General features: G+C 42.9%; 3 protein-coding genes across 11 annotated transcripts; 2 read left to right on the forward strand and 1 right to left on the reverse strand.

Annotated features, from left to right (window-relative positions):
• Positions 1-604: 604 nt before the first annotated feature.
• Positions 605-11,189, forward strand: LOC113584305 (myc box-dependent-interacting protein 1). 7 transcript variants are annotated; one of them, XM_035523828.1, is made up of 21 exons: positions 605-638; positions 749-881; positions 2,443-2,523; positions 2,657-2,711; positions 2,795-2,889; positions 3,504-3,599; positions 3,689-3,799; positions 3,994-4,086; positions 4,212-4,297; positions 4,708-4,783; positions 4,860-4,915; positions 5,310-5,354; positions 6,210-6,282; positions 6,502-6,627; positions 6,785-6,877; positions 7,086-7,112; positions 7,519-7,785; positions 8,109-8,147; positions 8,304-8,363; positions 8,495-8,596; positions 8,804-11,189. In XM_035523828.1, the coding sequence occupies exons 2-21, from the start codon at positions 795-797 to the stop codon at positions 8,903-8,905; spliced, it is 1,770 nt and encodes a 589-aa protein (XP_035379721.1). In that variant the 5' UTR covers positions 605-638; positions 749-794; the 3' UTR covers positions 8,906-11,189. The 7 variants fall into 7 exon arrangements, with proteins under 7 accessions (XP_035379721.1, XP_035379720.1, XP_035379723.1 ...); XM_035523829.1 differs by lacking the exon at positions 605-638 and adding an exon at positions 644-658; XM_035523827.1 differs by having other exon boundaries at positions 622-881.
• A 600-nt stretch (positions 11,190-11,789) lies between these two features.
• Positions 11,790-21,122, forward strand: slc23a3 (solute carrier family 23 member 3). Of its 3 annotated transcripts, XM_027021107.2 has the most exons (12): positions 11,790-12,131; positions 15,677-15,813; positions 15,945-16,015; positions 16,194-16,255; positions 16,619-16,800; positions 17,170-17,269; positions 17,436-17,637; positions 18,092-18,342; positions 18,588-18,693; positions 18,814-18,981; positions 19,080-19,175; positions 19,319-21,005. In XM_027021107.2, the coding sequence occupies exons 1-12, from the start codon at positions 12,024-12,026 to the stop codon at positions 19,564-19,566; spliced, it is 1,731 nt and encodes a 576-aa protein (XP_026876908.2). In that variant the 5' UTR covers positions 11,790-12,023; the 3' UTR covers positions 19,567-21,005. The 3 variants fall into 3 exon arrangements, with proteins under 3 accessions (XP_026876908.2, XP_026876907.2, XP_026876906.2); XM_027021106.2 differs by lacking the exons at positions 15,677-15,813; positions 15,945-16,015; positions 16,194-16,255 and adding an exon at positions 21,055-21,122 and having other exon boundaries at positions 19,319-19,594; XM_027021105.2 differs by lacking the exons at positions 15,677-15,813; positions 15,945-16,015; positions 16,194-16,255 and having other exon boundaries at positions 19,319-21,002.
• ihha (Indian hedgehog signaling molecule a) lies at positions 21,003-27,209 on the reverse strand. The gene is made up of 3 exons (XM_027021108.2): positions 26,443-27,209; positions 24,460-24,721; positions 21,003-21,706 (listed from the first exon to the last, which is right to left on the reverse strand). The coding sequence occupies exons 1-3, from the start codon at positions 26,740-26,742 to the stop codon at positions 21,027-21,029; spliced, it is 1,242 nt and encodes a 413-aa protein (XP_026876909.2). The 5' UTR covers positions 26,743-27,209; the 3' UTR covers positions 21,003-21,026.
• Positions 27,210-27,638: the final 429 nt, after the last annotated feature.

Here is a 27,638-nt window from a genome sequence, read left to right on the forward strand (position 1 = left end):
ATATTTTTGTATATATATAGAATATATATTTCCCTGTGCACCCCTGTTTTTTTTCCTCAGTTTGGACAGAGCACTCTCAAACCATTTCACTGCAAGTTATATTGTGTATGACTATGTATGTGACAAATAAACCAAACTTGAACTTGAAACTTGAAATATTGTAACTTTATATTATGCTAATGTTTGTTTGCATTAATGTTTTGTTGTATTAGTGTTTATTTATTTATTATAGTATTTTAATACTATTTTAATAGTATATTAACAATAAGCATTCAAGTAAAAGCTTGTCAGTAAAAACAGTAGCTAAAATATCTCAGAATTCCTTGAAGAGCATAATACTTTTACAGATGACTGTAACACGTTTCTTTTCTGTCTTTATTGACGCATTCTTAGCAGACAAACTTTAAGATAAGACATCATTTACGTAGCCTTAAATACAAGTTATACATTTGGTACCAACAATGAAAGCTTTGATATACAGTCTACTATTTCGGGGGTCTTATTTAGTTAATCATTATGAGTAGTGCATCGTAATAAATGAGCCTCTGATATTCAGTGGTCCGTCTTCTCGTTTCTGGCTGTGCGCTGTCTCTTTAAGATGATGCTGTCGTCGGTCTACGCGCATCTGAGAATCCTGAGTGCGTCCGTGCAGGTTTACGTACGATAAAGAAAATTATTAACTGGTCAAAAACATTAAATCACTGTTAGTGTTGTGGATACACGTACTAACGATTTCCCAATGTAATAGGTGTTCTAGTCATCTGACCAGGGTTTTAGGCTAAAAGCAAGACAAAATGGCTGAGTTGACGGTGGGAAAGGGAGTTTCTGCTGGAAAAATTGCGAGCAATGTGCAGAAAAAAATAACCAGGGCTCAAGAAAAGGTAAGAGACCATATTACTTTAATATAATCACTGCCATTCATATTTATTCAACGGAGACTTTACACAACGCTAGACATGGTGCATCTGATGGTCGATTGCCGTAGCCCAATTTTCATGTGATGGATAGCGTTTCCATCGTTGCATCCTCTCCCAACCCTAACGCGTTTGATTAGAGTTGGCTCCTGCAGGCGATGGAATATAATCAGACTCAGTTGTCTGTCTCACAGTATTAGTATAACGCTGAAAGCTTTGACCCCGGCGCAGGCCCACCCCTGACGCGTAACGCACCACGACCCCAGGTACTAATACCATCCTCTCTCGTCTACTGCAGTGAGCCCCGTTTAGCCAACCCAGAGCTCACGCAGGAGAAATTTGTAGACTCACAATATTAAGAATATGAGATTTTGCGATTAATCATTTTGGTATTCGCGGGGCGGGATATTCAGACCATAGGCTTCCACTGTAGGTAAATGGAGTGGCCTGCCAGCTGCTGTTACATTTGAGACACTGCAGTAAGGTTTTGCATCTGTTAATTTATGGCTGCACCCATAATTTTGATGATGTTCGTGGCCCGACTGATGGATCTCTTGACTTTGCAGTGTTTAACCATACACTTTTCTTTAAAACCCAATAAACTAGTCACTCATGTTGTTTTAACGCATTCGTTTAAATCGTGCTATTGACGTTAGGGACATTTGCTACTGTACCTACTCAAAGAACTAAGTGAAACTCTTTTAACCTTAACATGAATGAATTGCAACACTGATGCACTGCCACCATTATACTTGGTGGATTGCTGCAGGAAACTTACATAAGATCTAGTTAGGAACTGTTTAGTTAATCAAGGTATTGTCCAGTGTTCTGTCCTTATAATCCAGACTTGTTTTAAGCCTGTTTATCACTTGGTATAGGAGGACAGCAGAATCTGACTAGCTAAAAATGGCTAGTCATTATGGATAGAGGTTCCATCATCTCCCATGTTTAACTTTGCAGAAAAAACCCTAGTCAATTACAATGGTTTTAAAGGTAACATTAATGAATAATAATAATAAGATTGAATGCACTCTAACAACTCTAGTTGGGAAATGCACCCCCCACCAAAGTAACACTTTAAAGGCTGTCTGAGTGCTTATGATGCAGCATGCCAGGTTATTGGTAGCATGAATATTTAAAATGCTTGACTAGGAATTAGGTTTTGCTTATTGAAGTGGTAGGATGAACCTCAACAATGTCAATATGCAGCAGTCCGGTAAGGACATCTGGAAGGCCCTGATGCTGTCTGTGGTTGTAAGGCCATCTCTGCTGAGATGAATGATGAGAGATTTACCCTTCAGCCCAGGATAAATTACAGGTCCACAAATTTACTCTGAAAACAATGACTGCTTCCATGATCGTGTGCGCTAGATTCATATAAAGGCAGTACAAACTTTCCTCTCCTGACATATAATCAGTCTTGCAATTGTAGAACGTAATTAAGGAATTATAAAGTGTCGTTTTTTTGCCTCTTCCACTGAAAGTCTGCATTTTTTCCTTGAGTCGTGAAACCTCTGTGATCCTTCAGGTTCTACAAAAACTTGGCAAGGCCGATGAGACCAAAGACCTTGCATTTGAGGAAGGAGTGATTAACTTCAACAAACAGCTGGTGAGAACTCCCACTCACTACTCATAAACAGTCTAAATGCTTTATCTTATTGCTACCTACTGCATGCCCAGCCATCCTTCCACTGGCTCTATCTGAATTACAGATTAATGTCTTTTTCTAATTCCGTTCCTAGGCTGAAGGCACCAAACTGCAGAAAGACCTGCGAGCCTATTTGGCTGCTGTAAAAGGTCTGTTCGTTAAGTTGAGATTAACAGTTTCGTGCTGTGTGTCAAGTTCTACCCCTGATGACTATCTTTTTGTTATTCAACAGCAATGCACGAGTCTTCTAGCCGTCTCCAGGAGTGCCTGGCTGATATGTATGACCCAGACTGGTACGGTAAAGAAGAAATGGACTCTACTATAGAGGTTACTGATTCTCCCTCCTGTTCTCATTATTAGTTGTCGTGACTCGAGATGTGAGAATAATTTAGTGTCTTTTCACTGACACGCAGCATTTGTTTGTACTGTTTATTTAATTTCATTGATTTTTCCCAAACATTGAGAAGATATATTGTTTTGTAATTCACTTAAAGTTGTGGTTTTGTGGTTCTGCTTTTTGCCTGATTTATTTTCTTTCTAAAGGAAATGTTAGAAATGCAGTAAATCCATGACAGAACAGATAGGGTACAGAACAGATTGTCTTTAGGTTTCAAAATTGTAATACTTTAGGTCAATTATTATTAATTATTAATATAATTATTAATTATAATATTATGATAACCCCTGATGTAGTCTTTTTTAAAGGCTTTCTTCATTGTTTCTCATGTCTTGTCCTTTTATGCTAGAATGAACAGTCATTGATATTTAAATAAGATTTGGACCACATAGTAAAGATGTAGTGTGTCTTAGAATCACCTGGGTGTTAGAGTGTACTTTGCTGTAGCGCTGCATTTGATGCGTGCGTATTAATATGTCTGTTTAGCAACATCTGGGCACTTGTGCCAACCCATAGCATTTTTGCACTGCTGTGTGTATTATAGGACTCTGACCTCCTGTGGACAGACTTTCACCAGAAACTGGTGGATCATGCTTTGATCTCCATGGACACCTATTTGGGCCAGTTCCCTGATATCAAGGTATTTTAAGATGTGTGTTCTTTTTCATCCCTCTTACATATACTCCCACAGTTTGGGCTTCCGTACTGTACCTCTGTCTCTGTTTCAAGGCCCGTATAGCGAAGCGAGACAGGAAGCTGGTGGATTATGACAGCGCCCGCCACAACTTTGCTGCCGTGAACAAGGGCAAGAAGAAGGAAGGAGGCATTAAGATTTCAAAGGTGCCGATAGCCAGACTCTTACTGACACAGTTTGTTTGTTTGCAGCACACCACACACATCTGTTGTGGTCCTTCTGTCCCTGCATAAAAGTAACCTGTGTAAATCTCCTGTGCACTGCTTGACAAGTATCGGTTTTTACTTTGTCTTGTTTTATTTTGTTTTGTTTGTTTGTTGTTTTGTTTTGTTTTGTTTAGCCAGCATCCTTGTTGGAGAGGGCCACTCCAGGATGGGCACAGGGGATTCTGTCAGCTCATAACGTTGCTCAGAGCAACCTCTCCAGGTGTCAGGTAGTAAAACACGTCTTGCTCCTTAATGTAAGCTTCAGGTTGTCTGTTTATTTTTGGGTAAAGTCCAACATTGCCGAATACATCTTGGCCAGCGTTCATTCACGTGTATGTATGTTTGTGCATAGGCGGAGGAAGAGTTAGAGAGGGCCCAGAAGGTGTTTGAGGATATCAACATAGATCTCCAGGAGGAGTTGCCGTCACTCTGGAACAGGTAACCACTGTGGTTTATTACACTGACTTCTCCTTATTTACTCAGAATCTATTCAACATTGTGGTGATTCTTTTAAGGTTTAGTGATAAGCCACTGGGCCTTCCCAAACACTGCCTTCAAATAAACATTCATGTACATGAATGGCATCTGCTCACCTAACTCTCAGTGTTTTTTCAGGATTTGTTAGCAGAAGAAGGAACACTCAGCACATGAATAATTTATATATTTACCTTATAGTATACTGTAGTAGTTTTGCCTGGGCATTTTCACTGCCAGTTTGCTAGATATTACATTAAAATGCATGAAATACTGTAGAGTCTTTACGAGAAGCATGAGGTCAGTTGATTATTTTTTTGAGTCCGCTGTTGCTGTGCGGAGGGCAGATTTGAGTTGGTTTTTCTCTCTTCCAGTCGTGTTGGCTTCTATGTAAACACCTTCCAGAGCGTGGCAGGTCTGGAGGAGAAGTTTCACAGAGAAACAGGGAAGGTGAGGACTCTATCTAGACTTCGAATCTTCCCATTCAAAGCAGCGATACTATTTAACATGACCTTTTTCCTCCCAGCTGAGCCAAAATATGCATGACATACTGGTGAAACTGGAGAATCAAGACATGTCAAGGTCAGTGAGTTGTTTGTTAGTTTTTGATGGTGATCACCTCTGAGTATAGTCTCCATTAAGGGTGCCACATTTTAGTCCTGGAGATTTACTGCCATGAAGAGTTTAGCTCAGAGCCTAATCTAGAAGGCTTGGAGCCTAATCTTGGTCCAGTTAATCAAGACCTTCAGTAATTGAGCCAGGTGTACTGAACTTAAACTCTGTGGAGTGGTAGCTCTCCAGGACTAGAGCTGAGCACTGTTGGTCTACGTTAACTACACCTTTGATGAGCCTTCACCATTTCCTTCAGTCCAGGAATCTCAGACTGATCTCTATAATTTCTGCCCAGTATGACTGTGCTATAAACAAACCAAAGAATAAATAAGTAAACAAATGAACATCACCACCACTCTCACAGAAAAGCAGGTAACCGAGGGGGGAAGACATCAGCCACCCAAAGGAGGTAACAGTGGCAGCCCTGCAGTGCTCTGTCTCTGTGTGTGTGTCTGTGTGTGTGTGTGTGTGTGTCTGTTTGTGTGTGTGTGTGTCTGTTTGTGTGTGTCTGTGTGTCTGTGTGTGTGTGTCTGTGTGTGTGTGTCTGTGTGTGTGTGTGTGTGTGTGTCTGTGTGTGTGTGTGTGTCTGTGTGTGTGTCTGTGTGTGTGTGTGTGTGTGTGTGTGTCTGTGTGTGTGTGTGTCTGTGTGTGTGTCTGTGTGTGTGTGTCTGTGTGTGTGTGTGTGTGTGTGTCTGTCTGTGTGTCTGTGTGTGTCTGTGTGTGTGTGTGTGTGTGTGTCTGTGTGTGTGTATGTTATCAATGTGTGTCTGAGGATGTGTAATCTGTGTGTGCCATGTATGTATGTGGTTATGCTTTCTCTTTTGCTGGAGGCCTTTGTGTGCTGCCTTTAGCTGCCCACCTGGACAGCAATTTGTCTTGTGCAAGATGGAAACCATGTAGTCTGCTGCCTATAAGCTTGTGGTTAACACATTCTAGTTCTTTTACATTCAGAGTATGTGTTTGAACAGAGTCTACTGTATGTGAGTCCACCCAGAAGCATGCATGTGGAGAATGAGTTTGCATAAGGAGCAAGTGTGTTGAAGGCTCTTTGCATGAATAGTAGCTGTATTTTCCCCCATAAACACTGAGCATACTTCTGGTCTGGTATTGCTTCAGTTTAGGCTATAGACTGTACTGCCTGCTGAGGTTAAGGCTTGCAATGCAGGGCAGCTGGACTTGTATGGGGCCTACAAGAAGCATGAGGTCCCTAATAGCCAGTAATGCTGTGGAGTTAAATGTAATAAAGTTCTCTTTTGTTTTCAAGTGACCAAACACAAGATACAAATCACACTCTAAGCCCAGGAGGACCACCTGCCATCCCTAAATCTCCATCTAAGGTAGTAACACAGTTAGTGTCGAAAAGACTAAAACACATACAAGATAAGGTGTGTATATTTAGTATATTTAGCTTACACGTTTGGGCAAAAGGACTTATAGCAGCTGATTTAGGATAGTTTAAGGTTGTTTTTATATATGCAGTAAAAGGATATTTGCCTGTGTGTGTGTCTTTCTGTGTGTGTGTGTGTGTGTGTGTGTGTGTGTGTCTTTGTTAATAGCTGAGACCTGCTGTTCCTCCACCACCTAAAGTGACCCCATCAAAGGATCTGAAACAGGATAACATCATTAACCTGTTTGATGAAGCAGCAGCTACACCAGCTATCAGTGTTACCTCTCCAACACAAGTCAGTACCACTTCACATATCAAGCCTTTTTACCTGTTTGCTTGTTACCGACTGGACAGTTGCTCCTAGAGCCACTGACAAAACAAAAATCTGCAGTCAAATTAAGGGGATTTGCATTGAATTTAGCTGCAGTAGCTTTCTTTCTCCCCTTAAACAGTATGACACACCAGTCACCAGCCATCTTTTAGACATGGACCTGGATGCACTGCAGGCTGCTACCACCCCTGTCGCCTCTGGTCCAGCTCCGCAGGTCCGACTCCCATAATGCCTAAGACTTGGAAGGTTAAAAGGCTCCAAAAGCTTGATTTACATGTTTGAAATTATTTTTTGCTCCGTTTCCATGGTAAATATACTGTATTATTTTGCTTCCGTTGAATTAATTGTCACGTTTTATCTAAACATTCTTTTGTCTCGTCATTAATGTTCTGATATCTGCTTCTTGCTGTGGTTTACTGAAGAACTGGGATTCATGGGAGGCGAATGAGGTGTTTAATTTAGTTCTCTTTGTCACTGACTCATTTGTGTTTTCAAATAATACAGACTTATATACCGTACAGTGTGGTTGTACATGTTTCTGTGCTCCTCTTTATATGTCTTCAGTATTTGTATTTATCAATCTTTATTTATAAAATGCTGGATGTTCAAATTCTCAACAAAAGAGTACTTTATTGTCCACCCAGGTATCCTCCTTATCTCTAAATCTGCAGTCACAGCCGAGTTCACTTTTTTCATGCTGTCTTGGCCTTCACTCGTTCTTCACTGCTCCCTGATCCCCTGGCCCTGCCTCCCCTGGCTCTCATAAACCCCCCCCCCCTCTACCTGGACCCCCGACCCCCCCACCCCCACCCCCATCCACCCACCCCTTCTCACCACCACCCTTCTCCACTACAGCAGGCAGAGAGCCACGGGGAGGTCCCTCAGACTTGGGATGATGAGGATGATAGCCAGCCTGTACGCACTAGCGGGGGGGATGGCGCTGCCCAGCCCACCTGGGAGGATGACGGTAGTCGTCCCGCGCACACGGCAGAGCCCATACATCCTGCCTGGGATGACGATGGTAGCCAGCCGGTGCGCACAGTGCCAGCCGCCCAGCCGACTGGGGACGATGATGGGTCCCAGCCAGTGCAGGCTCAGGGTTGGGACAGTGATGGGGCTCAGGTATTGTTCTAGCTCAGGCGGTGCTCATGCCTTGGCTGGCTAATGGGGAGCCGGACTGAAGGCATGCTGCTGTGGGCACCACTAGTGAGGCACATGGTTGCTTGGCATGGCGTTTGGGACATGTCATTGGGCAGTAGTCATTGTAGTAGTGTAGTAGTAGTAGTAGTAATTATGGTGGCAGAGTGAAGTAAGCATGGTATGTTGGAGAGGAAAGATTTCCGTTGTTTTATTTGAACTGTTCTGTCTTTGTCTGTCTGTCTCTGTCTGTCTCTTCATTGTTCACTCGATTTTTACCCCCCCTTATTTTGGTCTCAATTCTCTAGGGAGCAGAAAGTTCGGTTGCCACAGAAGAGGTGGCAGGAGTGAGTGCTTCGTCACTGGGTTCTAAACCCTCCCCATGACATGCACACACGCACAAATGTCTGTTTTTGTTAGTAATCTTATAATTGCATTACTAATGCAGACCCAGCTGTATTCATACTTCCTCTTATTTGCATCTCATTACTGTTTACATTTAGCCAGCAGAAGCTGATAAAGCGAGCACAGAGGTGGAAATGCCACCAGGCTTCCTGAACAAAGTAAGTACGAAATTCTGCCACTGAGCTCTTACAAGCCTTTTAGATTCACTGTTCGTTAGAGTTCCTACATATAACGAAAAAATCTACCCGGGCCCATTTGAAAATGTCATTCCCCTGGTTGCCCGCTGTAGGTTAAAACGATGCACGACTACAATGCCAATGACTCAGACGAGCTTGAGCTCAAAGCTGGAGACGTGGTGCTCGTGGTGACCTATGATAACGCAGACGAGCAGGTCAGCGCTGTCTCTTATCTTCTCATTTTATATTCCATAGACTCCAGCTGGGTTTTGTGCCACTCTGAATATCACACAACCCCAGCAGATTCTTGTTCCGCCCCTTCACCCTTGCAGCGTGGACGGCAGGAGTTGGAATGGTTTGTGCGTGTCCACGAGGATTCAGAGCTGCAGTGCAGAAAACAGAGACTTTTTGTGTTGTTGCAGGACGAGGGCTGGTTGATGGGGGTGAAGGAGGCGGACTGGCTTCAGACAAAAGATCTCAGCAAAAAAGGGGTGTTTCCTGAGAACTTCACGCAGAAGATGTGAGAGCCAGAATGGGACCTTTTCTGTATGCTTCGCCCTGTGCTCTTCTTCCATGAATCTTTGGGTGTTTAGTACGGAGTGAGGTGTGAGAAACAGCTTTGCAGCAGCGTAGGCAGAAAACCTCGTGCACATCTAACATGCACGTGACTCTGTTGAAGACTTTGTATGACAGAGAGCAGACATGCTCTTAATGGATTCATGTTCATACTCTTTCGGGTGGGCTCTAGAGTGGATGTCAGACCTTCTCTGTGTGTCAGGTTTTAATTTGCGTATTCTTTGAAAATTGAGGAACATGCTTTGTGATATTATACTCAGCTGAGAGGCTTATGCTGTATGTGCCAGCCTGTTGAATATTTACACCACTTGGGTGTTAATTGCCATCTTTTGTAGAGGCTATCCATGCCAACCCTGAGGCCTCCACTACCCTCACTAATCCTGTCCCTCTCTCTGGGTAGGATACTCACATAAAAATAAGTAACCTATGAACCTTTTAAAAAAGACATGAGACTTTAGTGTTTAATAATACAAATAAGAGATTGCATGATACTTTTTTGAATTGTAATCAAGTCAAAGCTGAGATAGCTTGGGGAGGATTCACAATATCCTCAGGCCTGTAGATGATTCCCTATGGCCATCCTTCTATCTGTTAAATCAAAGGACCTCAACAGTTATTATGTGAGATAGGAGTGAGTCTTTACCTAAACACTGTATCTGAAAATCTCAGTGTTAGTATAGTAAACAGACTAGTCTTTAACAAACTACTAAAAGAAATAAAAATATATTGTCATACTGCAAACAAAAACACCAACAAAAAGATCATCCCATAACTATATGCAGGTAAACACTGACATATGCAGCTAGTTTAGACACTAAGGAACATGTATTTTGCTCAGGTTAAATGGTAGAAATACAAGCAGAAACACTGTGGTGTGTCTGGCCCTCAACATTGACGTGAGGAAAATTTGACCATGTTCAGTGCTTTCCCAACTCTCTCACCCACATTAATGGGCTCTACAGTGCTTACTGAAAGGCATAAATCAGTGCTGTCATATATTGATGGTAATTCTTACTCAATGCTCTGTGGAAACACACTAGATCTTGGTGACTCTGTTCTTTGAGATGTGTAATTATGCAATAATGTGTTAACGAATCTTTATTCCTTCTGTCACCACATTCTTGGAAGTGTCTCCGAGATGCTGATATGTATTCTGATTGAAAGAAAGTGTGTGTGTGTGTGTGTGTGTGTGTGCGTCAGCGTCTTCTGGGAGTGGCAGTTACTTTCCTATGGTGCAAATTTTAACCACAGCCAGAAATATGCATAATGTCTATTGAATTATATTACACTGTATTTATAGTTTATTTTTGTACATTGTGAGTCAGCTGACAGCAGAGGAGATACTGATGACTGCTTATAGTGTAAAACTCGTGTGTGCCATGGATGGATTCTTATCTGGGTTTCTTAATAATTCACAGTCTTATAAAGTATATTGTGTAACAATTGTTAGATTTCTGTGTGTGAACACTTTAAAGTTCATTCTTTTGTCAGTTAGTTTATTTGGAAACATAACTTCCACTTTGTATTATTGTGTCTCCTGCTATGAATTTTAACCTTGTTGTAATGACATAGTCCACACAGAGGGAGAGATAAATTGGACCATGTGTAGCCTGGTTGACAATTCTTGTGCTGTGTTAAAAGAAAATCTTTTTTATTTTCCTATTTATTCTTGATCTTCCTGTAATGAGGCACTTCTAATGTCCACGGGCAGAAGCGTTTCATCCACGTGCGGTTGTGTGTACGTGTGTGATCTTGACACTTGAGCTTGTGTCCTTCAGTTAACACTACATCTATAATATAATTACTGAAGCTTTGGCTATTGTTCTGGCTGACAGATCTCGAGTAGGTTTGATTAGATCTTAATAAACACACTGAGAGGTCGAAAAACATGCTAATTCCTCTTTACTTCAGAATAATAACAGTATATTTGCTTCTGTTATTGTGCCAGTGCATTTGTAAATGTGAACATGGTGTCATTTTTGTTGAGCTTCACCGGTGAATATACATAATATCCTCTCAACATATGGACAGTGTATGTGTGGCCATTGTGCGAATGTGACAGGGGCATGCTTAACCTCATGTATAGTGTGTTGGTGTATTTATGTTATCTTGCTGAGGTGGCTGTGAGGTCCAGGTCCACCTTATGCTTCTATAAGCCATGAGTGTTCCTATACTACAGCTGTGTACATTGTTGTCTAATGAGTACTAATAAACCTTAATTTAATTCCAGTATCACATGTTCCATTTTGCTTTTTTTTCAGCCCTGGGACGATATAGGCAGTGGATTTCAGCTCACCCAATACAACCCAAGTTTGAGGCTGTCTTGGTGTTCCTAATAATACTATGATGAAAACGGTAGATCCGATAGTAGTACAGTTTGTGAGTGGGGGCACCTGACTAAAGAATAAGAGCTGTTCATATATGATGCAGTACGAGACATGGTACGTTAGCACCTGTTGGCTCAGGGCTGCGGCCTCATAGAATTCCTCTCCTGCCATACAAAAGAGCAATAACTGATCAATGGAAATACATTCAATAAAATTTAAATGTCCCGGTTGACAAAACAAGGTGTAAATATAAAAAATGTGAGGTTGTGACTGTAGTGTCATTAGCTGAGTGACTGCAGTAGTAGAGAGGCCCACATAAGCCCAAAAGCCTCATTGTTATGTAATCTTTCACTGTTATTCTTAGTCAGTGAGAGGATAATGATTAAATGGAAACATCCAGCTGGTAACAAACAGCTCACGTTGCACAATGTGAAGTCAAAGGTCATCATATGATTTAAAAACACAGAGAGGGAGAAAGTGGGGCTTAGCTAAGCCTACCCACAGAGAGTTGAGAACTGAATTACTGCTAAAACGACGAGACACCGAGCATGACTCGGAGAAAAGAAGAAGGAGGAGAAGAAAGGGACTGAGCGAGGGAACAAACCTGCGGCTGCAGTAGTGATACAGACCTCTAAAGACGAGAGGAGGCCAACCCTAAGTTTAGCCGGGAGACAGAGCCGGGTGTGGGAGGGTGGGAGTCTTGGGGAAGCTGCATAGGTGTACGTGTGTGTGGACGGCAATGTGTGCTCAACAGGACTCTCCCGACCCCAGTCAAGCTGAAAGACTTAAGAGTCTCCGCGTGGACCAGAGACCTCCGCTGCTGCTCAACCTAGCCCTGGCACTGCAGGTATGTTGTGTTTCACTTTGGCTTTGTTAGATTTAGTCAATTCAGTGTAGACGGTTAAGGTGTGCTGAGAGTGTATGGGTGCACTTGCTTAATGTGTGTCTTTCAGACACGGCATTGCTATATGCCAACTGCATGTTTTGAATTAACAATCACTTTCGCACGCTGCATGTCGCCATTGCATAGAGCTGTAACAGGGTTGCGCAAATGTTTCTTTATATGAACACATTACCAGAGTGCAAATGCCTACAAACAGCTTTTTGAATGATGATCTTCAAACTGCACTTCAGTTTGGTTCTTTCTTACATCCACATAATAGAACAAAAAACACATCAATCCAACTGCATGGGGGGAAAAAAGAGTTTGTAAATTAGTTTCAGCATGTGTTTTGAAGTCAGTAGAAAAAGACTCTGGGGAACGATGTTGAGACTTTTCAGAGTATGATCCAATAAAGTAACTCATTCAACCTTGTTTAAGGTGTATTTGTGAAATACTTGTAATAAATTCAAATGTTGGCATGTCATGTCTGACTGCTGGCTGTAGCAATACTGCTGAGAAGATTCTTATTTTGTTTGCTCAAATTTCCAAACCAATGGAAATGTCAAAATTGACTCATTAAAAGACTTGTACAATAGAGTCATACACATGGAGCATACCTGAAACTAACTGAGTTTCCTAAAGAAATCTCTGTGGAGATTTAAGATCTCTAGATCTCTCTGGAAGATCTTATCTGTGTTATGATCAAAAGACAATTAATCAGTAATTACTGTAACAAGGTACTTGTAGCTGTTAACGCGGTCAGTTGTGATGCTGTAGATTTTTGTAGAGTGAACATCCTTAGACTCTTGCCTAAAATCAATCACCATCTCTTACGTTTTGTAAATGTTATGCATTAGGAATGACACATCACACCACTGCATGAACTCATTCACTATGAGACCATGGTTGTTTTCATTGTCTCAAAGAACACCAACTACGACTGAGTCAAACGAAGTATACATGTCCTTATATGCACTCCAACCATCCTTTGTATTTAAAATAAACAAAATGGGATAAAACGCAACCTTGTGGAGAGCCAATAAAGAAATAAGTATATCAGAGAATGAGTGATTAACTCTACTCTCTGGGTTCTAGTTATCAAAAAAAATAAATAAATCAATAACCAAGCTAAGGTCCAGTGAGTAGTTATCCCCATCCTTTCTGCCAGCAGATGTGGATGTATAGTATTAAAAGCAGATGAAAATCGATAAATATCATTCTTGCATGATTTTTCTGCCCTTTTAAATGTATAAATGTATAAAAAGGAACAAAGTTGGTGTTATATCTTCCACCCCACCCCCCTTTTTCGCCCTGTAAGCAAACTGCAAAATCCGTCTGAAAGTCATCAGGATCTGCAGTCCATGTCTTCTTCACCAGTGGGATCATTGTGGATTACATCCATAAACTATGTACACGCTGCAGAGTAACAAACTGCTTAAAAGTCTAATACAAACATTTGCACATTTCCAATGCACAGCAGTATAATAATTTGTACCCAGTTTAATCCGGGCCTGGAATCCTAATTTGCGTCCGCTGAAGTGCAATCTCTGCATGGTTTTTTTTAAATATATATACCAAAAACAGTTGATCTTTTGCTCTGAATGTCTCAAATCTTAAAGAAAGTCTGTTAAAATCATTCACCGGTTCATTATCACTGTTCTCTCCTCCCGGTTCAATTCATTTTCCTCCTTTACTAGTAGGAAAACACAACTCCTGCCATTTTATTCACACATTTCTAAATGGATGCTATATTTACTTAATTTCCTTTTATCTTTATATTTATTTTTTCCAGTCTTCTTTCTCTCTTTATTGGTCTGTACAGCTCATTTTAGAGTCCCATCTTTCCCTCTTTAAAGGCTACATTTTCTGACCCTTTTGTCTTTTATACTCTAATACGTTTCTGATGGATTATAATTTCTTCGCAGAAAGACATCATTATTAACCACTTCTGTATATTCATTATCTTTGCATGAATCTACAAACCAAATTAGTTCCAGTTTGTATACAGGAAACATCATTGCAATGAGTGCAATGCCATATTCTAATCTGTTTACCTTGGTCTACCTTCTCCATTTTTAAAACCGATGTATAAAAGAATATACCAATGCAGGTTTGACAAAACATTTATATGCATCCTTAATCGAGCCATAACAAAGATTCAACACTCTGTCTACGAGTTGGGCAGGTAATATAGTGATAATTTAAAACATTTGTATGTGTTTTTTTTTTTTTTTAATTACTTTAAACAAATACTGACAAAATGCCCTAAAATAAAATTAGCTGCCTCTGGAGAGACTGACTGCAACTGTGTTGCTCTATAAATCACCAGTCGTTCATTTCCCGCCTCTTTAGAGTGAATATGGTGTGTTAAAGAATATTTGCCTTGCTAAAAAGAATTGACTTCTTAAGTTTGGCCGAACAGAAACAGAACACAGTTCAGTGTCTTTCGTGCGAATTCTTTCCCCCTCCCCCCCACCCCCTGTGTTGGGTCGCCAAACCCAACTGCTGACAAATTGGTATCCAGGTCTCTTGGAGTCAGCCATGATTCAGATAATGCCAGCACACGTACGTCTGTGAGCTCATGTTGGAAACCAGTGTTCTCACAACGCATCGTTTGGTTCCAAAGTGACAGAACATTGGACACGAAAATTGATGTCGGAGGAATGCGGGATCTTTGTGTCCACTTCCCCAGTCTTCACGTGTCTCTCCTCCTTGTCTTGTTAATAATTAAACTATTTGCCTTATTTTCCCGTGGTAAGGCCATACAATGTGGGAAACTAGTTGGAGGAGTCTATCCAAAATTTGGTGAGTTTAACCAAAACTCCCTGCTGTATTGAATTATTCTGTGCTTACTCAGATGTTTGTGAATCAGAAGTCTCATTGCCAAATAAATCTAAAATAAAACCACAGAAGGAAACACCCATCTATGATGTGTGACACGGTCACTTCCAGCAAAATTACTTTACATCCCTGCACATATGGACATACCTCTATTGTTATGTTTACAAACAAATCTTTTTAAACTATAAACCACAGTTCCTTGGTTCTTAGAGCTGTTATTATACCAAAGATAAGCTATTTTTCTAGACAATTATCATAAACATTGTTTTCACCCTACTTTCTGTTAGAAGCCTATTTCGGAATGAAATTGAGCCATTAATTATGGGGAAATAAATGTTCCTGATAAATACATAAAAAGATTTTACTGGTAACTGGGGACTTGGAGAAGAGAAGTAAGCCAGCCACAGGAGGGCTGCAGGTTCAAGGCCCAAGACTGACGAGGAGTGACTGAACTATGTGTGGAGGGTTGTTAGTACCAGGATCCCAGACATGACCAGTCTGGTACCAGGCAAGGTACTTGGCCCCTACTGGCATAGGCAGTGCGGTTCCACCCGGTTGTGCTGTCCTGATCCAAGCTTGAACGCTGCTAGCCAACAAAATGACAAACACTGTCTATAAAAGGGATGAGTAAAGCCTAAATGAATCAGTGTTTCTCCCTCCTGGCACAGCATGTTCTGGTGCAGGCCTCTCTGTGTGCACTGGTGGTGGAGGCTTTAGTGCACGAAGATGAGAGGGAGCGCATGGCAGCCTCTGTCTTCTTTTACTCTGGGATTTCTACACTCTTTCAGACGTCTTTTGGATCATGGTAAGGTCATGGTAGGGTCATGGTAGGATCATGGTAAGATCACGGTAAGCTCCGCCCCATAACTCCCACCGCCAGCCCCCTCTCACAGGCTCACTATGGAACACTGCCTCTATTCTCTGCCCCATCCACAGTTTGCCATTGGTCCAGGCACCATCTCTAGATTTCCTGGTTCCTGCCCTTGTCCTGTTTTCTGGGCAGACAGGTCAGCCAAGTTCTCACCCCAACACCACATTTGTTTTCCTTTAAGCCATTTACACATTTCATCATTCACACTGGCATGTTAAGCAAAGCTCAGGTCACCACTCTTTTTTTTTTTGAGTTACAGCTGGCTATAATTTGTGCAACGCTGCAATTTTGCTCATTGTTATACTTAACTGCAGCCTGCAGATGGCAGTGTGACAAATCGGGAGATTTTGTGGCACCAACACACCCTGTGAGAGAGGTACTGCATTGCTGTCCGTGGTGCTGAATACTCAGACCACCCCTCTTACTATCTCTCTCACCACTTGTGTGCTTCGAAGTGTCAGCTTATACTCTGTAGGAGCAACCTTTCTGCATTATCTGTCAGACAAACTGCATCGCTGTATCAAATCTACTGTATTATTTATAAAATCTGTTTTCACTAAATGAAGAGATATACATTTCTTCTGTTGAAGGTATACTGACATTTTAATGATTGATGTAGACTGCCTACTCAGGTCATGCCTACTCTACCATAGGTTTATTTGCTGTTACTTTATGTGCATGCTTCCGTGTGTTGTGTGTGTGTGTGTGTGTGTGTGTGTGTGTGTGTGTGTGTGTGTAGCTCCAGGGCATGGCTGTAGTAGCAGGACTGGTGCAGCTGGGCGTGGGTTTGTCCGGTGTGGGTGGAGCGATGCAGGGCCAGTGTGGTCCACTCGTCCTGACTCCAGTGCTTTGTATGCTGGGCTTCTCCATCTACAGAGAGGCAGCTCTGCTCTGCTCGGGCCACTGGGGCTTTGCTCTGCTGTGAGCGTCCGCATGTCTAGAGGCTCTGCCTCTGTTTACTTCTGTACATTCCCTCTGTGAATTCCTCCATGAATTCCGCATGGGACATAATTCATTGGATGGACAGGCAGTTAAGTTAGTGCAAGTGCAATAATATTGCAGGTGCATTTGCATGTGCTGTTGTTACGCAATTGAAATAAACCTCCTAATCCTTATTTGGTGTGCTTTTATTCATTTATTTATTTATTGCTAATGATAGCTACATGCAGCTGCCTTAACTAAAAATGGATATAATTACTTGTGATAAAGAGTTAAGCCACCTATTTTACTTTATTCAAAGGAGTCGAGTCCCTCTCTTAACACATACTCACACATGCCTCTGTTTTTTAGGACTGTAGTTTTGCTGGCGGGCCTGTCTCAGCACCTGCGCTCCTGGTCCCTCCCTGCCCGTCTGAGGTTCTTGCACGTCCCAACGCTCAGCACGCTCTCAGTGAGTGTCAGGCTGAAATTCGTGCTACTGACAAAGGTGTAACACAAAGGCGAGAGAAGGGACTTGCTCTCCAAAGGAAGTGCTGCGATTAATCCACAGAAAACATCCAGGCAGACAGGAGCATTAGTAACACTCGTGTTTTTTGTGTATGTGTGTGTGTTTACAGGTGCTGCTGTCCATGCTGTTGGTGTGGGCTGTCTGCGCTGCTCTGCACCACTGTGGACATATCAGAATTCATACTGTGCCTGAACTGCTTTTGAAGCGGACCGACTTCAATATGACTCGGATTCGGTCCTGGGCTGTTGAAAACTCATCCAGCTTGCCCTCACCAGATCTCACTGCACCTTGGCTTAGCCTGCCTTTCCCAGGTTCCCTCAGAAGTATTTTTGTCCATTCTTGTCAGAGCTCAGGGGACAGAAAAAGACATTATACAGGAAGATGAGTGTTTGGAATGGTTTTGACTGCTTTCTAGTGAATTTAAGAGGAGTCTCATTTTCACATTTCATAATTCACACTGAGAAGTTTAACTTGTTCTGGCATTACTTGCACTGATTGTAAGATTTTTGTCAATTTGGGTGAAGGGGGAAATATTTTAGCAATACTTTCTTTTTATCAATGTTTGCAAACCGTACAAAAGAAATCTGAATATAGCACCCATTTCACTTTCACAGAGATAATGCTCAGTGATTCTGTCAAGCCAAAACTACTGTTCAAATATTAATTATTAAATATTAAGTAATTAATTAAAAATATTAATTATTAAAATATTTAGTACATTTAGAATGACTGTATATGACAGCCTTTATATTTTTATATACGCAGGTCTAGGACTCCCCCTGCTGTCTGGCCAGGGCATTGCTGCTGGAGTGGCAGCAGGCTTGTCGTCTTGTGTGAGCTCCTCAGCAGCATATGTGCTATCAGCCAGACTCCTGAAAGCTCCAACACCTCCAGCATGGGCCTGTAACAGGGGGCTAAGTGTGGAGGGGCTGGGCAGTGTACTTGCTGGCCTCATGGGGGCGCCAGCAGGCATTTGCAGCAGTGTCGCTAATGCCTGTACCCTGGGCCTCAGCCAGGTATGAGGCTGCCGCATATCACATGCACACTCTCAAATGTCATGTGTGATTTTTTAGTTGTTTTTTTTTCTTTTGCAAGAGTCTACTATTTCTGGCTTGGACTTTTGTTCTTTTGGATGTCTCTTTCCATCTTCTCTTTGTCTCTCTTTTTTTTTTTTAATGAACAACTTTATTTTATGAGGAACTTCTCTCACAGTTTACATCCCACTCAGAGTTTCTCTCTCCCCCGTCTCTCCGCCTCTCAGTGTGGGTCACGAGGAACAGTTCAGCTTTCCGGAGTGATGCTGCTGATTTTGGGGATGTTTCTGCCACTGACTCAGCTGCTTACCTCCATCCCTCTGGCCATCCACGGTGACCATTTTCTTGCACCCAGCCTCCCTCCATCTCCGCCTTCTTGGCCTGGGCCCCGCGCTGGGTCTGAGGAGGTGCTGGACCCTCTGAATTTGTTTTCCTCTCCTTGCTGCTTGCCAGGTGCAGTGCTTAGCGTGACCTACACCGTGGCCACGGCAACGGGTATCACATACCTCCAGTACACGGACGTGGATTCAGGACGCAACATTTTCAACACGGGCTTCGTCGTGTTCATGTCCTTAGTGCTTCCTCGCTGGTTCCGTATGCAGTTGGGCTTCATCCACACAAGTATGACGCGAAGGCCTCTTCCTCCGCTCAATTGTGATGTAATTCATGTCACACGCAGCACAGCGCACGCACACTGAGGTTCATCTCTCTTCATTTAGGTGTTCCCGTTCTTGATGTATTTCTCCAGTCTTGTTTGATGCTGCCCATGTTTTTAGTGGGCTTCCTGGCATTTCTTCTAGACCACACCGTTTCAGGTACAAAACATACAGGATTTGTAGCACAGCACATGGGGAGGGGGGGGAGGAATTTATTAATTTATGAACTATGTTATGCCAAAGTGACTGGTTTAGCATAAACCTAGTCCTAACATCTAAAGTAAATCTGCTCTGTGAGCTAGGTTCTCTATCCGAGAGGGGCCTCGAACGAGATCAGAGCACAATGGAGATACATTCGTTAGCCGACAAACAGCAAGGAAGCGTCCAGAGCCTAGAGGCTGTGTATCAGCCCCCCGAGCCTGTGAGGAGACTGCTCCGCCTGCCTGGTCTGTGGCTCCTGCCCTTCTGTGCATGCAGGAGCCCAGTGATGGAGAAAGTCGTGGTGACATCCCCAGAGACATTCAGCTTAATGCACAGCGACAGTCGATGACGTGGTGGTGGTTCTGACAGGATTAGCGGTCAGTATGTAAAGAGCAGGACTGCATTGATCTTAATGGATGGTTACACTTTTGTTCATTTTACGCTTTGAACTGAGGAGGATGGTGGAGGGTCTGGGTTCACGTGTAGAGCTGAGCTTCTTACAGACCCAGGTACGCTTATGTCTTCTGCGATGCACAGCATTGAGGAAACAGATATTTGTTTGCCTGCCAAAAGAAATCTTGCTATGCCCATACTAAATATAACAGGAAAAGAGAAAACAGCGAGGGGGAACACATATTTCCATATCATTTAATTTTGAAAAATAGATCTTTAAATAGTTTTATGAATATTATATAATTTGACATCTTTCTGGTAAAAAGTTAATAATGCCACAAAAAGGTAAATACAGCATGTCAGACTGTATATAGAGTATTACTCCATAAAGCATACATAGGGAATTCAAACTGTATGGCATAACACAGGATGTTTAATAGTCTGTTTATTGACACTGTTTGTTGTTCTGAGTGCATTCATTGTAGTGAATATGGTATATTTCAATATCCTAACTGGTATAACTAATAAATGTGTGTATTTTACCCCTTTTTGTATGCTATATGCAGAAATACAGTGTACAATGTGACTATTAAATACTTGAGAAACTTACAAAGAACATTTCCAGCAAAAAAACATGAAACTGATGACATCAATGAGTCCAAGCCAATGAATTTGAACCTGATAGACCAATGAGAATAAGGACAGCACATAAAAAAAACAGAACAGGCCACCAAGAAAAGGCTTTTCCTGAGATCTTTTAGACCCGGTGGATTTTGCCTTTTACAATAACCGCAGAGCTTTTGTTCAGAACTACATTTAATTGCATTTGTGTACATGTCCCACAGCCTTTTTCCTTTTTCGCCATCGAACACTTCACTCAAACACCTACAGTATAAGACAGGCTAAGACCGACTCCCTATGGTTGAGCCACTGCTTACCTGAGCTAATTTATCTACAGTTTACATCTGCTTTTGCGTTACCTCAGTCAGTATAAGAATGTGTGTAATTGTGTGTATGTAAAAGTGTGCGTGTTTGTGTGTTTGTGAATATGTTCCAGTGTAAGCAGTAAAAGAAACCCATTTCAAATTGCTTTTTCTGTGTCGTATACTTTTACATGAGGGTTTCTGGTTGTTTTTCCCCATGGACACAATCCTCCAGGTTAGAATCCTCCCCACTTACAGAATGACTGCATCTTTATAGTCTTTAAAGGGGAAAGGCTTTTATAAGTCAGAAGTTATTCTGTTCTTCATTTCAGATTTTCTTCTTCCTTTCAGAATCTTTTCTTCATATTATCCCTCCCTCATTCTTGTCCTCCTTTTGGTCATACTCTCTCCATTCATCACCCTCTTTTCCTTTGCTTTTAAACAGATAATTATCTTTTTCTTTTCACTCACCCCACACACAGTTTATGCTTGCTCATCTGTCATCTCCCATTATGCCCCAGGGGTGGAAGTGTTTTGGGTCAAGGATGCAGGTTCCGACCCAGTGCAACAGTGAGGAGTACCAGTGCACTCCTTCGGCCTGGTGGCCCATGGGCCATCCCCAACTATGGAGGACCCTGAGCGGCCCAAAAGCCCAGTGAGCCACCCAGAGGTGATCTGTGGCCGCGTAGCAGGAAGTGACAACGTCATTAACCACCACCGTGCCGTGGCGGGTGAGTGGAGCGAACACTCCTGCGTCGTCCTGTACCTGAACCCCGCTCACGCGGGACAGACGCCCTTGGCGCCCCGCTCCCTGGGCCGACACCACGCACTGACCCGGCAGCACTTCGCTGGCGAACACGGTCCTGAGCTCGCCGCCGGCTGCCGGCCCCGAGCAGTTCCCGTCGGTCACGAACACGAGGTGGGCAGCGGTGAGGCTGAGCTCCACCCCCAAGTCTGTCGCTATGGTGTAGAACCGTTGGTGGGTGGCAGGGCTGCGGTCAAGGAAGGCGATGACCTCGCTGTAGAGGAGCCGCCCGCCGCCGTCGCTCTGGGACGATGCCAGCACCTGCTCGCCGAGCGCGAGCTCCGCCATGGTCTTCCTGCTGCCATCCTCCATCGTGACCAGAGCTCCTCCAGGGAAACAGCCACCAGTCTTAGCAGCCACAGAGTGTTCTACCAGAGACAGAAAGAAGGAAGGACCAAAAAAGAAAACGAGAGGAAGGCAAAGAACAGGTGACTTTTGGTGATTCAAACGACTGCCGTAAATACGTCTGTGGCACTTTGCGTCAGACGTGCAGTTAACTGCGCAAGCCTTGTTAAATTCTGAAGCTAAGGAGTATTCTCTTAAAGAAGGACTTAATTGTTAAAATGTGAACGCTGTATGATCTTTCCTACCCTCTTTCCTTACATGGACATATAAACAGACCCTCTGCCTCACTCTGTGTCCTGTCTGTCTCTTGCAATCAGATCTTTTCTTACTCATTGTAAATGCGTAAAATACCAATAAAACCGAAAGTCTGTCACAGTGGCAAAACAACTTTGTGTGCAAGCAAACACTTTAAACACCATTCTTAAAGATAATTAGTTTTCTCTTTTCACTCAACTTAAGTCACCATGTAAAAATACAATATAAGCTAATAAATAACCGTAGGTCTCAACACAAGCACTGCTTGTTCTCTCCAGTCGAAGTGATTCAGTCAGACTCCGCAAGACGCTATATGGCCTGGAATGAGAAGACTCAAGTCTCCGTAAGTCCAGCACAAATATTTGGGAAAGGTGAGTACCAAGGCCAGGTGATAAGACATGACTGAGATAAGAGATCTGAGAAAGGGAACAACGGAATTACCGTATGGAAAACAAAGGCGCGGGTTAATCATCTCAAAGCACTTTAGTAACCTGCTCTACTTCTTACCAGAGAGCCTCACTCGTTCTCTCTGTCTCTCTCCCTCCCTCCCTCCCTCTCTCCTCTGCCCTTGCCACACCTACATTCTAGTACCTAAAAAGGTACACACTATGAAACTTAGTTTCCACCACTATAAAGGCAGATTGGCTTCTCCTGTTTTTACTATATGTACGAAAAGAATATTTCCTCCTTCTTATCACACTGCAATTCCACCTTATCACTGCAGCACAGCTTCTTTGCTGAAGGATTAAAGCAAAAATATTACAGAACAATCTCAAAGCAAAAGGACAAACATTAATAAATACAGGAAAAAAAAAAATCACTATTTGCATGCATTTAGGTGATTATTTCTATATTTAGGGGATTCGTTAACCCTTAACTATCTACTAAGCTTTATATCAGTACTCCACTTTCAAATAAATCCAATTACATATTATTCAGATATGCAGACATAGGCAGTACTGTTCCCTATGCTGCAGAACACACCTATAAAGGACTTTGATAAGGCAGGAGCAGACAGCACGTCTTGCCAGTGTTTGCACTCTATCAGGGTGATAACAATAGTGCTTCACAAACGTCCACACAGAAGTCCCATTCCTCACCAGGGGCCTGAAGCTGACACTTTTCAGACTTAAGTGTTGTGCCAAGATGGAAAAAAAGTCACAGGACATAGGGTCAACTTGTGATGTGTGTGTGTGTGTGTGTGTGTGTGTGTGTGTGTGGGGGGGGGGGGTTCTGACAGAGAGACAGAGAGAGAGTGTAAGTGAGTGAATAGTATAAAAAGAATGCAGAATGTTCTGATGCAACATAGCTGCTAAATGAAATAGAGAAAAGCACATTCCAGACTGACAAAAATACACAAAAACAAACAGTGGAACAGGCGGAGACGTGGAGAATTTCTTTGGTCTATTCTGCTCTTTGCGAAGCATAAAGTCAGCTCATACTGTTCAGCAAAACATAACACACGGAATATAAGGAATTACAGTGGTTCATTAAGATAACAGAGACAATGGATGAGTTGTTAGCAGCAAAACTCCAGTCTTCGCAGTCACCTGGCTAATTTACTCCCTAATGACACTAGTAAAGGAAGGTGTTGATGGCCTAATGATGTGGTCTGTTACTTGGTCACCTGCAGCCCAGGTTTCCCACTTCTCTCGATCACCTGTCCTAATGAGAATGGACCAGCTGGTCATGCCTCAGGACTTGTGAGCAAGTGCAGAGCTAGTAACACAAGAGTCTGCCATCTCAAGCACGTTTGTCCTGTACACCGAAACTGCCTTATCCGTCACTAGGCTTGCACGGTCCAGGCCGCCGTGACTAACAGCTCCAGTGGGTAAGCATGGATGTAAATCTGTCACAGACAGAAAGATACACTTTCCAATCAATGACCTCACCCTGTACAACTAAGGCCTGTACTGACCAGTTTGTGGGATCAAATCATTTTAACCCAGCACAACTACTCACACAATATGCACCGTGAGCAAATTAACATATTGTTCTTGAGCAAATAAAAAAAAAAAAAAAAAAAGACCCTTCAGTCTTCTCACGTTGAAGCTCTCTTTTCTCTGGCCAAATCTAAAAAGATGTGCTACAGAAACACTTGGTACTATGATGGGGCTTATTGATATTACATGAAGAAAGGTACTTATTATTATGAGCTGAAGTGTAGTGCAACACTCATGATGATGATGTGACATGTCCTTAGTGAGCTTTTCGAAATTACCATATTCCACCGCTTTCTCGAGACTCATCTTTCTCATCTCTCATCCATGACATCTGTTTGCTGTAGCACTAAGGGTGAAAACATTTATTGCTTTCAGACTGTTTCAACCATAAACTGCAGCACTTCTCAGTTTAACAGCTTTCCACCTGCAAAGCACCACACAGTGATGAAGTTCATTAAATCTGAAGCTAAACTGCAAGACTGAGGCACTGGATTATGCCATTTGATTTTGGAGCCTTGGGAAACGGCATCGGCCAGTGCTGGCTAGGCTCCTGTAACGCATGCACGTCTCTTTCCTACCTGACTTCACGCTGCAGTGGACGTGCGCTTTGGACTCATAGTAGACCCAGTCAAAGCCGGCCTCCACAGCCAGCCGTGCCAGCATGCCATACTTGTTTCGGTCCCGGTCGGACGTGGTGATGTCCACCGCTCTGCCTTCGTAGTGCAGAGACTCCTCGAAGTGATTGCCATCCTCGTCCCAGCCCTCGGTGACCCTCAGCTTCACACCTGGCCACATGTTCATGACAGAGATGGCCAGGGAGTTCAGCTTGTCCTTGCAGCGCTAAGAGGATAGATGTTCAGATTAGAATTAAACGCACCAGCATGGCAGATGCAGACCTCAGGAAAATTGGAACGCCACAGGCCTGAATTTGTTGTTACTGAGACGAAGGTTCATCCTAATTCTGTCCAGAAAAACTAACCCTAGAATGCTAAAACTGGGATAACATCAGTACATCCTACCATACTAAACCATGCCAACATCAGTACTTCAAACCGTACTAACCCATGCCAACACCAGTACATCAGGCTGTACCGATCCATGCCATCTTATGAAATCAGTACATCAGGCTGTACCGATCCATGCCATCTTATGAAATCAGTACATCAGGCTGTACCGATCCATGCCATCTTATGAAATCAGAATCTTACACCCAAGCCACATGCTATACCTCCACCAGTGCTGTTCTAATTCACGAGGCATGACCTTTATTCATGTATCAGAATTTCACACCTATACCATAACGAGCACATCATTCTCATCGGTAAAAAAAACAAAAACATAATAATACATGCAATTAAGCATTTTTAGTTCCTAAAGCCTCTAAGCACACAGTGAAACAAGTACTGCCATAGCAGTAGGGCATGTTTTACTTTCACCAAGGAATACCTTCAAAAAATGCCAAAACACTTCTATATGGCTCTGTGTGTTCCATTCCATTTTGTTGTCTAATCCTTAAAAAAAAAAAAAGTTTTTGGTTTTTAAGAGGCATTGATTATTTTGCAAAGAACTGAACACTGCTAAAACAGATTAATATTACAGATTAATGTTTTCAGCAGCGTTTGTTCCGTGACATACCAGCAAAATCCACCTATTATTTTTCAGTAATGCAGTGGTAACGAGCTTGAATGACTAAACAAGACATGCAATGCACCTAAGAGTATTAAGACTTTTTCCAAAGTATGACAAGAAAGGGACATCAAAATGTCCTACAGTCTGGTGAAATGGCATTATAAGTAAATTAGACTTCGCGTGGCCTTCAGTGATATAGGTACATAAATGGTAATACACCTGTCCACGTAAACTACCTGTTCTCTATTTCTTGAAATACATGAATACATTTGAAGTGAGGTGTCTAGGCCCAGATCATATTTAACGCGTTGGTAGCTATACCCGCATTTTGAGGTGTCGAATAATTTTTTTAAATAAATAAATAAATAATACATGCAATAACAGGGACACGTACGAACATGTAATGATATGTATTTCAATCAAAATAAAGCTGTTACAAATGATAGAACACTAAATATAACGTAACAGGTAGGTATTGTTGCAATTTGCAAATAATGGGTAATTGGTCAACAACTGGAACACAACTAACTTTTAACAAGTTGTCTATTCTAAATTCTGACAGAGACTGAGCGACTTCTACAATATAATGAATATGATCGACTTTTAGTACTGCAATGAGTACTGACGCGTGAAACTGGAATATCTCGCAGAAATTCATTACTGTGACAACTCGGGTTAAAACCGCGTGGCCGGTGCCTAATCGCAACTTACAAAACTAGAACTAACAGCGATCGATTCCCATGCGCAAGAGATGAAAGCAATGGCGATCGATAACGACGCCTCGCAAACGTTCAAGCGTTGAGCAAAGGGCGAACAGAGGCACGCAACCTGGTGAGCAACAGGTCTAATGTGCCCGTAATCAAATCACACCCGTTGAGTGTTTCCTAATGGGCAGATAATTGAATTCATTCGAATTGAGACTGCTCTCCTACCTGTGTCATAAGCCGATCCGCACCTGTATTCTCCTCATCTTTGAAGATAATGTCGGGGTTATAATTGGGTGTTAGTTCTTTAAATCGCTCAGAGTTCCTGGTAATCTTGCCTTCAATTCTCCCGCTGGCTCCCAGTGTTTTCTCGGCTACATTTGGACTAAACTGCTTGTAATTGAGAGGTGTCAGCGTCTTTGGCGGCCGCCTTTTCCCATATCCCCTCCCCGGCCCACAGCCCTCGTTAACAGGTGCGAAAATCAGGGCGCAGCCGACAAGGAGCCCAAAAACCACGGGGAGACGCATTCCACCCCAACCGCCGGTCACTCCAAAATGGAGTGGTACGGTGGCACAGGTCGCCGTTGAATGTGAAGCTGTCTCCTACTCCCCTTTGTAGCTCCTTATTCCCCCCACGGGGTAAAAGATGGGGGGTGGAGGACGCAATCTTTAATTCTTTATCACCTTTATCGTTGTCATCGTCGATGCGTAAAAGTATACTTGGTCAACGCGAAGTGAAGTGTAAGGAAAAAGATCCAAAGATACCAGGTGTATAGTGTCCATACACTGCGAAACCACAGTTTCTCAGGAAAAACGCCGAAATAAAAACGAGCAGCCAAGTCCATTTATTTCACTACCAGATTCGAGCGAGATACTGTGCAAGCCCGGCGCAGAGTGACAGCCAGCTGTGAGGAGGGATCCTCATGGCAGTCTGTGCTTCCGCGGTTGCCTGTGCCTGAAGCCCTTTGGCGCACGTCTTCCACTAGAATCGGGAATTGAAGTGATCCGAGAGACCAGCTGCCGCATGAGACCGCACCCTGCCAGTTCTGAACTTCTATCCTTGCCTGCCACTCCTCCCCGCGGGTCACAGTGGGTGCGTCGTGTACCCACCGGCTCTCCTCCTGCAGCCGCAGAACGCTTGTGACTGAGCAGACGCATATCTCTCGGACGCACTGTGGACTCGCTCACAGATCCGCGCACAGTGCTCGCCTTGACTCGCCTGAAGCCTCAGACTAACGCCGGCGAGCGCTGTCCCCTCCCCCCGTAACCGACTCGGTGAGCTTGTGCTCACATCAAATCACAACATACGCACGAACTCCGTCTCATAACCACTTTGAATTGTATCGATACAGAGAGTGACAGCCCACTGTTCAACGCGCATTTCATAATCATTCATATTGCACAATCAAATAGAAATGTGCATT

The sequence above is a fragment of the Electrophorus electricus genome, chromosome 2, assembly GCF_013358815.1.
Source record: "Electrophorus electricus isolate fEleEle1 chromosome 2, fEleEle1.pri, whole genome shotgun sequence".
NCBI classification, from domain to species: domain Eukaryota; kingdom Metazoa; phylum Chordata; class Actinopteri; order Gymnotiformes; family Gymnotidae; genus Electrophorus; species Electrophorus electricus.

Excerpts from the sequence above, each read along its gene's own strand:
- ihha (XM_027021108.2), bottom strand. The coding sequence starts at position 26,742 with ATGCGTCTCCCCGTGGTTTTTGGGCTCCTTGTCGGCTGCGCCCTGATT. Across the intron at positions 24,722-26,442 it reads CGGATCGGCTTATGACACAG|CGCTGCAAGGACAAGCTGAA; the intron begins GTAGGAGAGCAG and ends CTATCCTCTTAG. Across the intron at positions 21,707-24,459 it reads CCACTGCAGCGTGAAGTCAG|AACACTCTGTGGCTGCTAAG; the intron begins GTAGGAAAGAGA and ends TGTCTCTGGTAG.
- LOC113584305 (XM_035523828.1), top strand. The coding sequence starts at position 795 with ATGGCTGAGTTGACGGTGGGAAAGGGAGTTTCTGCTGGAAAAATTGCG. Across the intron at positions 882-2,442 it reads TAACCAGGGCTCAAGAAAAG|GTTCTACAAAAACTTGGCAA; the intron begins GTAAGAGACCAT and ends GTGATCCTTCAG. Across the intron at positions 7,113-7,518 it reads ATTCATGGGAGGCGAATGAG|CAGGCAGAGAGCCACGGGGA; the intron begins GTGTTTAATTTA and ends TCTCCACTACAG.
- slc23a3 (XM_027021107.2), top strand. The coding sequence starts at position 12,024 with ATGTGTGCTCAACAGGACTCTCCCGACCCCAGTCAAGCTGAAAGACTT. Across the intron at positions 16,801-17,169 it reads CACTGGGGCTTTGCTCTGCT|GACTGTAGTTTTGCTGGCGG; the intron begins GTGAGCGTCCGC and ends TCTGTTTTTTAG. Across the intron at positions 17,638-18,091 it reads GCTTAGCCTGCCTTTCCCAG|GTCTAGGACTCCCCCTGCTG; the intron begins GTTCCCTCAGAA and ends TTATATACGCAG.